The following is a 14047-nucleotide window of genomic DNA, read 5'->3' as shown; positions in this document are numbered from 1 at the left end:
AAGCTAATCTGACCAATCAGAATGCTCAGACTGACCGGACACACACACACACACACACTTTAGCATTTTATTATGAAGTAGACAAATAACTAGCATATAAAGTTACCAGAAAAGAGTTTGCACATCAGTATTTTTTTCGCTAAGACTAAATGGACATCCTAGATGTTCTATCAGGAAAATATTTGCTTGTTCGCATTTATGACATGCTACCTCAACATTCACTCTGGCTTGTATTGACATTTATTTCATGTATTTGCATTACAGACTAATAATACTATAACCATGGACGTATTTAAAAGCAAACAAGAGTTTTTAAAAGAAAGCATATAATTGAATAAAAAAGGATTTATTTCATTTTAGTTTGTTTTTCATTCAGAATGCAGTACATACCATTGTTATTCTTGCATATACTAATGCTAATTATAATATTTGGATAATCATTATACTTTGCAACTAATAATTAATGTCCAACATAATATAAAAACTGAAGATGAAATATTTTATTGACAATCCCATCTGAATAAGCTATAAATTACAAGCTTAGCCTCATAAAACGATTTTGTTAAGTTGTTGGCAAAAACTGTATAAGATTAATTTTTGTCATTAAGATCAGATTAAGGAAATCTGTGAACTTTAACAAATATTGCCAATCAAAAATTTAAAAGCAAATAATAATGAGTCTTAAGATGAGCAAACTACTCCTGCATCCTCGTTGTGCTGGCAGTTGTTCTTACCCCACCCTAGAAATGCACAAGCAAAAATAGTAGTCTCATATCCGTGACATGCAACTTCATCCATCCAAATTTGGCCAGTACCTAAATGAAAAATGACAGACTTACATCAGCTTGTAAACCTCACAGATTTTTTTTGTCTGTTTTATTCATTTAAATAAATCTGATTTTGTATTTTTGTTATAATAATCCATCCTTCCATTTGTTTTTTAAGCAGCATATCCGGTTCAGGGTCACAAAAAACAAAGTCTTTTCATAATAATAACACTATTCATACTATTACTATTTCATAGTAATAACCAGCTTTTCAACTGGTGAGCTGAAACTGCATTCAGCTTAACAGAATTACCAAAATCAGTGGTTATCAGCTCTGTTTCTGAGGAACCCCCGTGCCTACATGTTTTTATACCAACCAATTTCACAATCAGTGTGCTCATTCTTACTTCTAATTGATCTCCTAGTTTATTAAAATGTTTTCTTCTTTCTCTTTCTCTAAGAGATTCTAAAATATCTGTATTTTTTCCAAAATCTGAAATGCCACTTCCTTCATAATGCATTCTTTTCTTTAGAGTTCACTCCCTTAATTGTACCCGAATGCTGACACCACCTAATGTTAAGGGAAAGAGATTTCTTCAGTGCTACATTCACTTGTTTGCTCATTGGTAAGGCATATTTCTTAATGAGCAGCTATGTGAAAACCTCACTGAAGTAAGTGCTCTCCTTCAGCATTCAATGATTTCTGCATCTGTCTATAGTGCTAAGTGCTAATAATCAGCATTTGAATACACTGTAGCAAAAAAGGTAAATTACAAAGAAAATGGCAAAAGAAACATACACATTGCAAGCTATGGCAAAAGACACAGACTTATATACATTTCTTAGAAGAATTGGTAGGGCCAAAGAAGAAGGAGAAGAAGAGGGGGGAGACATGTCCACAGGCAAGAGGAGAGGTGGAAAGTAAAAAGAGTGGAACTGAGGGTAGGAACTTTGAATGTTGGCAGTATGACTGGTAAGGGGAGAGACTTAGCAGATATGATGGAGAGAAGGAAGGTTGATATATTGTGCGTGCAAGAGACTAAATGGAAGGGGAGTTAGGCCAGGTATATCGGAGGTGGATTCAAATTGTTCTATTATGGTGTAAATGGGAGGAGAAATGGGGCAGGAGTTATTCTGAAGGAACAGTATGCCAAGAGTGTTTTGGAGGTGAAAAGAGTGTCAGGCATAGTAATGATTATGAAGCTGGAAATTGGAGGTGTAATGATGAATGTTGTTAGTGCATATGCACCGGAAGCTGGGTGTGCAATGTGTGAGAAAGAAGATTTTTGGAGTGAGTTGGATGAAGTGATGAACAGTGTTCCCAAGGGACAGAAAGTGGTGATTGGAGCGGATTTCAATGGGCATGTTGGTGAAGGGAACAGTGGAGACGAGGAGGTGATGGGTAGGTATGGTGTCAAGGAGAGGAACGAAGAAGGTCAGAGGATAGTGGCTTTTGCCAAAAGGATGGACACGGCTGTGGTGAATATGTATTTTAAGAAGAGGGAGGAACATAGGGTTACGTACAAGAGTGGAGGAAGATGCACACAGGTAGATTAAATACTATGCAGAAGAGTTGATCTGAAGGAGATTGAAGTATGCAAAGTGGTGGCAGGGGAAGTGTAGTTAAGCAGCATAGGATGGTGGTCTGTAGGATGACGTTGGAGATCAAGAAGAGGAAGAGAGTGAGGTTAGAGCCAATGATCAAATGGTGGAAGTTGAAAAAGGAAGACTGCAAGGTTGAGTTTAGGGAGGAGGTGAGACAGGGACTGGGTGGCAGTGAAGAGTTAACAGACAGTTAGGAAACTACAGCAGATGTAGTAAGGGTGACAGCAAGAAGGGTGCTTGGCGTGACATCTGGAAAGAGGAAGGAGGAAAAGGAAACCTGGTGGTGGAATGAGGAAATACAGGAGAGTATACAGAGGAAGAGGATGGCAAAGAAGAAGTGGGATAGTCAGAGAGATGCAGAAAGTAGACAAGAGTACAAGGAGATAAGACGCAAGGTGAAGAGAGAGGTGGCAAAGCCTAAGGAAAAGGCGTATGATGAGTTGTATGAGATGCTGGACACTAAGGAGGGAGAAAAGGACATGTACCGATTGGCTAGACAGTGGGACTGAGCTGGGAAAGATGTGCAGCAGGTTAGGGTGATAAAAGATAAAGATGGAAATGTATTCACAAGTGAGGAGAGTGTGTTGAGCAGATAGAAACAGTACTTCGAGAGGCTGATGAATGAAGAGAACGAGACAGAGAAGAGGTTGGATGATGTGGAGATAGTGAATCAGGAAATGCAATGGATTAGCAAGGAGGAAATAAGGACAGCTATAAAGAGGATGAAAAATGGAAAGGCTGTTGGTCCAGATGACATACCTATGGAAGCATGGAGGTGTTTAGGAGAGATGGCAGTGGAGTTTTTCACCAGTGTGGCACGCGGCTGTGGGTGGTACCCAGCCGGGATGCCCAGGAGGACTGGAGGAGGGCTTGCGCCTCCTCCAGACCACGAGGGGGCGACCGCCCTAGTTGCTTTGGGGGCCACGGGTACCAAGATTTGAAACTCAACCCTGTGGGGGCCCGTGGTCACCGCCAGGGGGCGCCTGAATGCCTTGGGAACCCTGGACCTCAGCACTTCTGCCACACCCGGAAGTGCTGGGGGGAAGAAGAGCAAGGACACCCAGAGTGCTTCCGGGGATGAAGCCGGCACTTCCGCCACACTGTGGAAGATTGCCGGAAGACACTTGGAGCACATCCGGGTGCTTATAAAAGGGGCCGCCTCCCTTCATTCAGGGCTGGAGTCGGGTGAGGAGAAGGACAGAGCTCGGGTGGAGAGAGAAAGAGGCAGCCTGAAGAAAAGAGAAAGGCATTGTGTTGGCCAGGACTTTGGGGGAGTATTTGGGTGTTTGTGCACTGTAAATATGACAAATAAGCGTGTGTTGGGTGACGTCAACGTGTCCGCCTGTCTGTGTCCACAATGGCATCCCAGATGGGACTCTCCGCCTGTTCCAAGGCAGGGACCCCAAACAAATAATTTTGTGGATGGTCCGGCACAACAGGGGCACCCACACACGTGCACCCAGCCCCATTGGAGAGACTTACCCCACGGACTGCCACCGGTCCACAGAAGGCTTGGTTTTCCCTGGTGCGGGAGAACAACGACGGGCAATACCGGAGTGCAGCGGGCTCCTATGGGCGTGCTGCCGCTGAAGGCGCCTGGGACGGCGTGCCGTCTAGAAAGGCCATGCTGAGGCAGCTGCCTCGGACAGATGGGACTCGGGAGGTAAGTTCCCTGCGTGCCGGCAGCCGGCCCTGGGGGGCCGAGCATGTTTTGTGTTTTGCAGGCAGGGGCTGCCCGGGTCTGCGTCGATGGCAGGCGTGCGCTGATCTGCGGGGCTTTGCAGATGCGGCAGCAGCAAGAGCTGCTGGGAAGGAGACGCTGCAACTCAAAGGTCCAGTATGCTGCCGCACCAGGAGGAAAAGAGCCAAAATGGCCGCGGACCAGAAGTCCCTCCCCGTGACAGGCACGGGATTGGACGGTGTATCTTGTGTGCCCGCCGATGATTGGATGGAGGCTTGACCAAGGAATGTCCGTCTTGTGCCGGGGAGCAACCTGATTGGGCCGGAGAGAGAGGCCCACAGGAAGTAGTCGATGTGTGTTGCTGACGGACAGGTAAGCTCACCGTCGGCTGATTTCCTCACCTTGCTATTGTCGCAGGTGCTGAGTACTCTCCGTGCGGAGTTGCAGAAGCTAGAGCGGAAGGCGGTTGCGTAATTACAGACGCTGTGGCAGAATGGCGCGATGCTGGATCCTTTGGCCGGAGAAGTACAGCGGGAAAGGTGAGTAGAGCTGACCCTGTAGAGCATAATGGAAATCCAACCGAAGGGGCCCGTGATATACATGAACGGAACCGAGTAGCGGGGTCTCCGACAGTTTACATGGCAGTGAGTGCTGTGCGCGAGGTGAGGGGAGAAAGACCTAGAGGGCTGGCAGGACAGGGGCTGATGAGTGCCCTGGGTCCTATCACCCTACTCCCCGAGACCGCGGCGGTCTCACGTCGCTCTGTAGGGACGCAAACCGGACAGGGTCTGTGCCTTTCCCATAGGCAGACCCAAACCGTTATAGCGTCCAAGAGAAAAGGGAGGAATCGAGGGGAGAATGCCGGTTCCTCCGATAAGGGAGAACGTGAGGCAGGTCACTCATGTCCGGAGAAGGGCCGCCCTCTGCGGAGGCAGAGGGAAGCCCCAGAGTCAGCAGAGAAGACAAAAGTGTGAGCGGACCCGTCGGTTTCGTTCAGATGGGCACGGAACCCACGGAGGGGGTGCCGAAAAGGCAAGTCGCGGGGTGCCGGTAGGAGGGGGGAGCACTGCCAGTGCGCGGCACAGAGGGACGCCAGGTGGTGGCGTCCAGGCAGCGCTTCTGCCCCTCTCTCTGTTTTGGTTGCAGGACCGGACCCCGGATGTGCAGTAGGACCTGCTTCATTGGGGATCTGCCCTCACCGGAGGACTCTTCACTGGTGATGGGGCATTGCCACAGCTGGCGGAGGCTACGGAGGCGTGAGTGGCTCAAACCAAAGGGGCACGAAAACCTCGGAGGGGGGTGCCGAAGAGGCAAGTTCCAGGGTGCCGGATTGGACCCTGGACGAGTAGTAGGACCCACTTCGGGAATAAGCTGCCCTCGCGGGACATGCCGCTCCGACCGACGTGTCTTCACTGGCGGTGGGGCACTGTGGCATGCCGGCTGGGGGTGGTACCCAGCCGGGACTCCCAGGAGGACCACCATGAGGGGGCGACCGCCCTGGTTGCTTTGGGGGCCACGGGTACCGAGCTTTGAAGCTCAACCCTGTAGGGGCCCGTGGTCACCGCCAGGGGGCGCCCAGCTGCCTTGGGAGCCCTGGACCTCAGCACTTCTGCCACACCCGGAAGTGCTGGGGGGAAGATGAGCAGGGACACCCGGAGTGCTTCCGGGGATGCAGCCGGCACTTCCGCCACACTGGGGCGTGTCGGTGGAAGATTGCCGGAAGACACCTGGAGCACATCCGGGTACTTATAAAAGGGGCCGCCCCCCCTTTATTCAAGGCTGGAGTTGGGTGAGGAGAAGGACAGAGCTCAGGTGGAGAGGGAAAGAGGCGGCCTGAAGAAAAAAGAAAGGCATTGTGTTGGCCAGGACTTTGGCAAAGTATATGGGGGTTTGTGCAATGTAAATATGACAAATAAACGTGTGTTGGGTGACGTCAACATGTCCGCCTGTCTGTGTCAGGGCTGGCTTCCACACCAGATTGTTTAGTGTAATTTTGGAAAGTAATAGGATGCCTGAGGAGTGGAGAAGAAGTGTACTGGTGCCGATATTTAAGAATAAGGGGGACGTGGAGGACTGCAGTAACTAAAGGGGAATAAAATTGATGAGCCACAGCATGAAGTTATGGGAAAGAGTAGTAGAATCTAGGTTAAGAAGTGAGGTGATGATTAATGAGCAGCAGTATGGTTTCATGCCAAGAAAGAGCACCACAGATGCAATGTTTGCTCTGAGGATGTTGATAGAGAAATTTAGAGAAGGCCAGAAGGAGTTGCATTGCGTCTTTGTGGACCTAGAGAAAGCATATAAAAGGGTGCCTCGAGAGGAGCTGTGGTATTGTATGAGGAAGTCGGGAGTGGCAGAGAAGTATGTAAGAGTTGTACAGGATATGTACAAGGGAAGTGTGACAGTGGTGAGGTTTGAGGTAGGAGTGACGGATGCATTCAACGTGGAGGTGGGATTACATCAGGGATCGGCTCTGAGCCCTATCTTATTTGCAATGGTGATGGACAGGTTGACAGACGAGATTAGACAGGAGTCCCTGTGGACTATGATGTTTGCTGATGACATTGTGATCTGTAGTGCGATAGTAGGGAACAGGATGAGGAGACCCTGGAGAGGTGGAGATATGCACTAGAGAGGAGAGGAATGGAGGTCAGTAGGAACAAGACAGAATACATGTATGTAAATGAGAGGGAGGTCAGTGGAATGGTGAGGATGCATGGAGTAGAGTTGGCGAAGGTGGATGAGTTTAAATACTTGGGATAAACAGTACTGAGTAATGGGAATTGTGGAAGAGAGGTGAAAAAAAGAGAGCAGGCAGGGTGGAATGGGTGGAGAAGAGTGTCAGGAGTAATTTGTGACAGACGGGTATCAGCAAGAGTGAAAGGGAAGGTCTACAGGACGGTAGTGAGACCAGCTATGATATATGGGTTGGAGATGGTGGCACTGACCAGAAAGCAAGAGACAGAGCTGGAGGTGGCAGAGTTAAAGATGCTAAGATTTGCATAGGAAGTGACGAGGATGGATAGGATTAGAAATGAGTACATTAGAGGGTCAGCTGAAGTTGGACGGTTGGGAGACAAAGTCAGAGAGGCAAGATTGCGTTAGTTTGGACATGTGCAGAGGAGAGATGCTGGGTATATTGGGAGAAGGATGCTAAGGATAGAGCTGTCAGGGAAAAGAAAAAGAGGAAGGCCTAAGCGAAGGTTTATGGATGTGGTGAGAGAGGACATGCAGATGATGGGTGTAACAGAGCAAGATGCAGAGGACAGAAAGATATGGAAGATGATGATCCGCTGTGGCAACCCCTAATGGGAACAGCCGAAAGAAGAAGAAGAATTGGTAGGGCAGGTTACTAAACAATGATATCAATTAAATGTAAGAATTATACACTGATTGTGAAAGTTGTTGAAATGAAAAGATGCAGCCATGGGGGTCCCTGGGGATGGGCAGTGACATAAATGAAGAAGCAACAAACATATAAATGCATAATTAAATAATATTAAGGTAATTGCCATTGACATTTGATCTACTATGATCAGTTATAATTTCTAGGTTGAGGTAAGATGATGTAGATGTACTCAATTTGTCTTGACCTTAAATTTTCATAGATCTTCATTTCTGTCTCTATTTTATGTCATCAAAGAAGCCACGAGGACTAGAGAAGGCTCTTCTGTTTCAAAATACAATTAGCGGGGGTAGTCTATGAATGTATGGTGCACTTTTAGAAACACATCAATAGTGTAGCATTACCTAAAGCAAATGTTTGGATTTTTGGCCATTTGACCATTTTTTGAAATTTAAAAATCACACTGTGTTTAGGTTGTTATTACCAAAGACCGAAGACATACTACAAGACTAGTGTAACCAGTGTTTCTAGCAGCTGGGACAATAATTTGTGTAATGGGTAATAACAATCATTTGAACAATTTATGTTTTTAATAAATAAGTGTTTTCCCTTTCCTAGTTTCATAATAAAATCCTAATGCCCAATTTGTCAAGCTACTATAAACTCCGTGCAAAACAGAGAATTAAATCCTAAAATTAAAGTAAAAATTAAAAAATAATCGTTTATAATTACCTCTTCCATAATAAGCATTCTGGACAGCTCTAACAGCTGTTCCGTATCCAAGCATTCTGCAGACAACCATTCCATCATTAATATCCCATTTATCATCACAGATAGTTCCCCATATTCCATTGTGAAGTACTTCCACTCTTCCCTGATTTGGTGTTATCCCATTGACAAGTCGAATGTTATCTGATTAACACAAATAATAAATATAAATACTGTATTACACATTCATGAAATGCAGTTTTACTCTTCGGAAATTATGTTGATTCATTGTAAAAAGATATAATTTCCATCATATTACAGTGGACACAGGACTTACTCAAATAATGAGAACTCATTTTTTTGTAAAAATAAAAGCTAAGACATCATGCTGTCAAATATTTTAAGAGCAAGAAGTCTAAAAATATTAGTGAATGAGAGCTTGGAAGTGACACAGTCAACATACATACTGTAGATTCACTGATCCATCAGCTTTCTAAAAGTGCTTTGCACATTGCAGCTTGAAGCTGGAGTTATTCTGCGACCACTGGGTGCAAACCATGAAGGAATTTACCTTGAAATGAATTCTAGTCAGTCACATGGCAAATTCATGTACACACACAGGAAACACTATGTAATAACTTTCCAGATCCACAATTGATAAATATATTATATGTAAAGATGTATTATACTGTATGAGATTATCAATATTTGAATTAACATTTAATGAAAATGAAAACTATTTGAATCTATATGAACTACAACTTTGTTAAACATTAAATGATAACAACACTTTAAATGATTTATTAATGAAAGTTATTTTAAAATGTCATCCACACCCACAATCAATTCAGATACAGTTTAACTTTATAGATATATATTTTTGAAATTTGTAAGGAAACAGAAGTGGGTGGAGAAAACCCAGATGACACAGGGAAAATGTGCAGATTCCACACAAACAGTAGTCAAACCACCCTAGAGCTGTGAGATAGCATCACTTTCCATTGTACCACTGAGCCAACCATTCAGCCAGCAGAACATGCAGACTACAGTTCTGAAAAGTACACTTGGCACAGTTCTGTGTTCTGCAAAGTGTGACTTAATCCTGCAATTGAGCATAATACAGAACATGCAAAAAAATGTTTTTTAAATTGGTATGCAAAGATCAAATGACAATGGAAATACGCATAAGGTATAGTTGACAGTACTATCCAGCTAAGTAATATATGTGAGAATATGTTGTGAAAATGTCTCCGCAATTAAACTCAACATTTTGCTCAGTTTATTCAGAAACATTCAGGCAGAATAACACTTCACATAATTACCGCATTACATAAAGACGGACCTTTTGCTGCCACAGATCTTGACAGATTGGCAAAGTTCATATTTCTAAAGTACATAAAAATTTAATGGGTAAGCCAAAAGAGAAGACTGTCTAAATGAACTAATCTGCCAACAGCCAAAATTAGGACTCTCACCTGCACAAGAAATATAGCCGACACATTTCTTTTGCCAAAACATAAGCCACATGGATATGCTTTGTTAATCTCAGTTGATTAACAGAGCCTCACTCTGCAATATCACCTTTATGACTTTTAAGCAGAGACCTTATCGATGCATCATAGGATTTATTAGTTTTGACTTAAAAAAGGTAAAGTATAATATATTTAGCAACCTACATGATGCTTCTTAATGTAGATACAAGTGTGATTGCGATCGAATGTGTTTCAGTACATGCAAAGTTGTTAAATATAGGGTGGTCCAGATCTAATTATGCAATTTTCATTATGCTGTAACTTATTAAGTTTATTACATAGAGAATTCACAGCTCCTGCCCTACACATAGAGATTTCACTTAAAATTCTTTTTGTTGCCAACAGATGGCAGCACCTGCCCTGCATTGCAAAATGGCGGGGAGACAATTATCAGTCGAACAGTTGCATAATAAGATCTGGACCACCCTGTACAGAATTTAACAGTGATGGGAATTGCCAGAGACCCTTAACCTGCAATTGCTCCGTCCTGAGTACGACATTAATCTGCATCCTGCCCTGCCCAACTTCTCTCTCTCTATGATACTTTAACCCCGGGACTTGGACCATAATACAGTAGTATGGCCACTTTTTAAATGTTACAGATAGGATTGTGATTCAGTGCATTATGCCTATTTTATTTGACAGAAGTTAGTATAAAGTTGAAACAACATCCCTATATGTGTCAATCCATTACACCTAATAAAAAAATATTTGTAATCTATTACACCTAATATGATTGTTATAACACTTCTCCTGTAATGCATATGTTTGGAAATATAGAGTATAACATAAGGTAAAAATTCTTATTCTAAACATGTAAAATAATAAAATTTATATAGCTATTGTTACATTAAAGTTTCTTATGGCAATAGTTTTGATTTCTCTTACCTGCAGCAGTTGTTGAATTGCCTTAAGGAAAATGGAAAGATCATTAGAGCCCATATCACTCATCTATTAATAACATTAATATCACTGTTAAATATTATTTAAAGATTAAATTTCTCAGTTTAAATTTTAAGTCTTACAATCAGACTTAGTATTGCTTTGTTATTTAGAAAAAATACTTTACACTAAAGAACTGGTATTTTTATGAATTTAAAAATAGTACAACAGATGAAAAATTACTCACTAAAGCAGTAATTAGTTGCATATCTGACAGTGAATTGTTAGTAGTATTAGTTAGTATTGAATAGTATTAATGATAAATACAGAACATAAGTATAAAAAAGGGGTATTAAAATTACTGCAGAATTACAGGGATTGAAACAAATTTGTGGATTCAAATTCTAGCCCAGTTACACTCTTAAAGATACAGTAAATGTGCTTGAGTGGTTCTTCAGAGCAAAGCCATAGGGGAACCATTTTTGGTTCCAAAAAGACCCATACAAACAAGGGTTCCTGAAAGAACCTAGTTTATATCTGAAACACGCTCCATATAGTAAATATCCATGAACAGATGAGAACATCTGTTCATTATCATTACATACCAATGAGTCCTTACTTTAAAAAGACTTGCTATGGGAATGCAGGTTTTCTTAACCTCTTAAGTTTCCTGCTAGATAGCCAACCATACATTAAAAATTTCAGGTTTCTTCTGCATATTATGAAATATTTTTCAAAGCACAAAGAACACCTCCCGGAATTAAATGGTGGAACCACACAACTCAGTAAAGAACCATAAAATGCCATTAAGGATCCATTATTTTTAAGAGTGTAGTGGTAGTTTGTACATTTACTCTGTCAAAAAGGCAGGGTGGTTCTGCTCTTTTATCTCATTTTTCAGTGTGCAAGTCTCTATTAATGACTCCCCTAGAGTTGGTTTTTGTTATCCACCTAATGTTTCCAAAACATGGTTCTGCACTCACTACACGCTGTTTCAGCCACTCAAAGGGCATAGGGACGTCCTTCCGTTAGAGAAAGTGATAGAAGAGTATGTGGGGTGCGGGAGGAAGACGGTTTGGTCCTTAGTAATCATAGATAGAAAATCAGTTACTTGAGTATTTCACTAGAGCTGTCTATTTTAAATACCACGGAATAATAAAACATAGCAAAAAATCCAAGTAAAAAGGCAGAAGTAAAAAAAGAAAATGTAATATAAAGTAAATAAAAAATTAAATCACATTAACACCTCATCAAAAATAATATTATGAATTACTTTATCCTCTATCTTACATGCTATAAACATTGCTTTTTGCATTTGTTTTAGCATATTGTTCGTGATACTTTTTTCTTTCTTGTTTATTGGACAATTCTCTTTGTTCTTGATTTTTATTATATGCAGCTCTTTATGATAATTTTCTTTTTTCAACATTCACTATCAACTCTTGTCGCTTTTTTTTTATAGCGATCTGAAATTGATTGTTATTGGTTAGATAATTTGATTTTCTTCCTTGCCATTATAACCAACTAAGTTGAGGATATGTGCAGCAGAAGTAATGAATGGGCAAGCATTGTGGAGGGGAATGGTTAAGGCTGAATAACGCATTAATGCTTCATTAAAAAAATATTGTGAATTACTTTATCCTCTAACTTTCATTATATAGATGTTGCTTTTTTGTATTTCTGTTTGCATATTGTCTGGGATATTTTTCTCTTTTTTATTGATTGGATGATTCTCTTTGCTCTTGATTTTCATTATATGCAGTTTTTTTTTTGTTCATTTTCATTTCTTTCGACATACATTACCATTCTTTCTGCTCTTTTTCTACCACAATCTAAAATTCTAATTGCGGCTCATGGGGTGTACACAGTTTTGCTTCCCCTTACAGGGATCAAACCTCTGACATCAGCGCCCAAGGCAAATCCTATGACGTTGTGCCACGCTAGCTGGTTCACTTACTTGACAGGGTGTAGATCGGAGTATTACATGCATAGCTTATTTGGCAGGTACTATATATCATGTCAGTGATCTACTTCTCACAACTGAGAGGGCGTGGCAGATGTCGGCCAACCAACCACAAGTTTTACCTGGTAGGTAACCACCCAAATATCAGATTGAGAACAGACCTCTATGCATATATATGTGTATAAACGTGCGTGTGTGTATAAATGTGTGTGTGTGTGTGTATAATTAAACAGTGGTTCCACCATTTTCTGAATGGCTCAGAATGTACCTAAACTTTGAGACAACACTGTGTGGCCATCAGGGGGCACTGCAGCTCCCCAAACACCCAACACAAACAGACTTGGACACAAGTTGCCAACAGAAAGGCTTTTATTCAAGGGAAACTCTTCCCTCAAGTAGTGTTTCCCACAGCACAACCACAGTCCAGTTCAATGCACCAAGCACTCTAAAACTCTGTAACTTTCTGTTGTCATCTTCCTCATTTAGCCTCCCCCACTCCTCATAGCAAGCTTTGTCCTCCTCCTCCTAACTCTGGCTCCCTCACTGAAGTGAGGCTGCTCCTTTTATGCAAACCCTGGAAGCACTTCTTGTGTCCTGATGCTGTGGCTTGGGAGTGCTTTCAGATACCCTGGGATCCCAAAAAGGTAGAGCTCACAAATTCTCTCAGCGCCCCCTGGCAGCACCCACAGAAGCCAACAAGGCTCACCCAAAGCACTACAGTCTCCATCATGCCCTATGGGTACCCGCAGTGGTGACGTTACCCAGGGGTGCTGCCAACTGGTGTATAGGTGAAAACCTGAATGATCAAATTATTTTTTCCCCTAGTAATTACTTTTCCCATGTAAATCAGCATGTAACTTATCAAAATGTTGAATTACTAAATGTGTACTGAAGATTATTAAATCTTTTCAATTACAATCCAAAAATACATATTTTAAAGTCATATATTCTGCAATATGTGTGTAATTTCTACAGTAAATAATAACATTTTGAAGGAGATTTAAAGACTGTGGCTCATGAGGCTCATTGCTTATTTCTAAATGGCATGGTTTTATATGACACGTGAACCCTCCTAAAAGGATTGCCCAACTGTCATATTCTGATGGGACAATATCATATTAAAATATATTATGAAAGTAATGTACATTGAACAAAATGTAGTTGTACTAAATGAAAAGAAGCAGTGTTAAAGCAAAGGTCAATAGAAATACTATGAAGAAATTAACTTGTGATGCAAAAATCAATTCACAAATTTGTTTTCATTAGTTTCATTTATGAGGATATACCAAATATGATTTCTTAACTAAAGATTGTGCCAAAGGAAAAATGTCATTGAGCCTAAAAACATCTATTCATATGGACACAAAATAGTTTGTAAATTAATATAGAATCTTTTTGAAGGACAAATGGGAATGTTGCTGTCAAACTATATTACATGTGGAACATTTTCAGTCTGCACTTCTACATAAACTTCATGTGATACAAAATGAATTTACTGCATGAATGCAATTGAAATGGCCTTTTGTTAGCAAGTAAAATCAGAATGCTGTAGGTACAGTGTAT

General features: G+C 41.8%; 1 protein-coding gene across 4 annotated transcripts in view; it reads right to left on the bottom strand.

Annotated features, from left to right (window-relative positions):
• Positions 1–327: 327 nt before the first annotated feature.
• The window catches only part of LOC114652063 (macrophage scavenger receptor types I and II-like), a 74552-nt gene continuing 60832 nt past the window's right edge, over positions 328–14047 (bottom strand). For all 4 annotated transcript variants that reach the window (XM_028802236.2, XM_028802235.2, XM_051927821.1 and 1 more), the window contains 3 exons: positions 10528–10548; positions 8132–8311; positions 328–815 (listed from right to left, as the gene is read on the bottom strand). In XM_028802236.2, coding sequence (XP_028658069.1) covers positions 682–815; positions 8132–8311; positions 10528–10548 — 335 coding nt within the window. In that variant the 3' untranslated portion in view covers positions 328–681. The remainder of the gene's footprint in view (positions 816–8131; positions 8312–10527; positions 10549–14047) is intronic.

Source organism: Erpetoichthys calabaricus, chromosome 5, assembly GCF_900747795.2.
Source record: "Erpetoichthys calabaricus chromosome 5, fErpCal1.3, whole genome shotgun sequence".
NCBI classification, from domain to species: Eukaryota; Metazoa; Chordata; class Cladistia; order Polypteriformes; family Polypteridae; genus Erpetoichthys; species Erpetoichthys calabaricus.
This window is presented reverse-complemented; position numbering and strand designations above follow the sequence as displayed.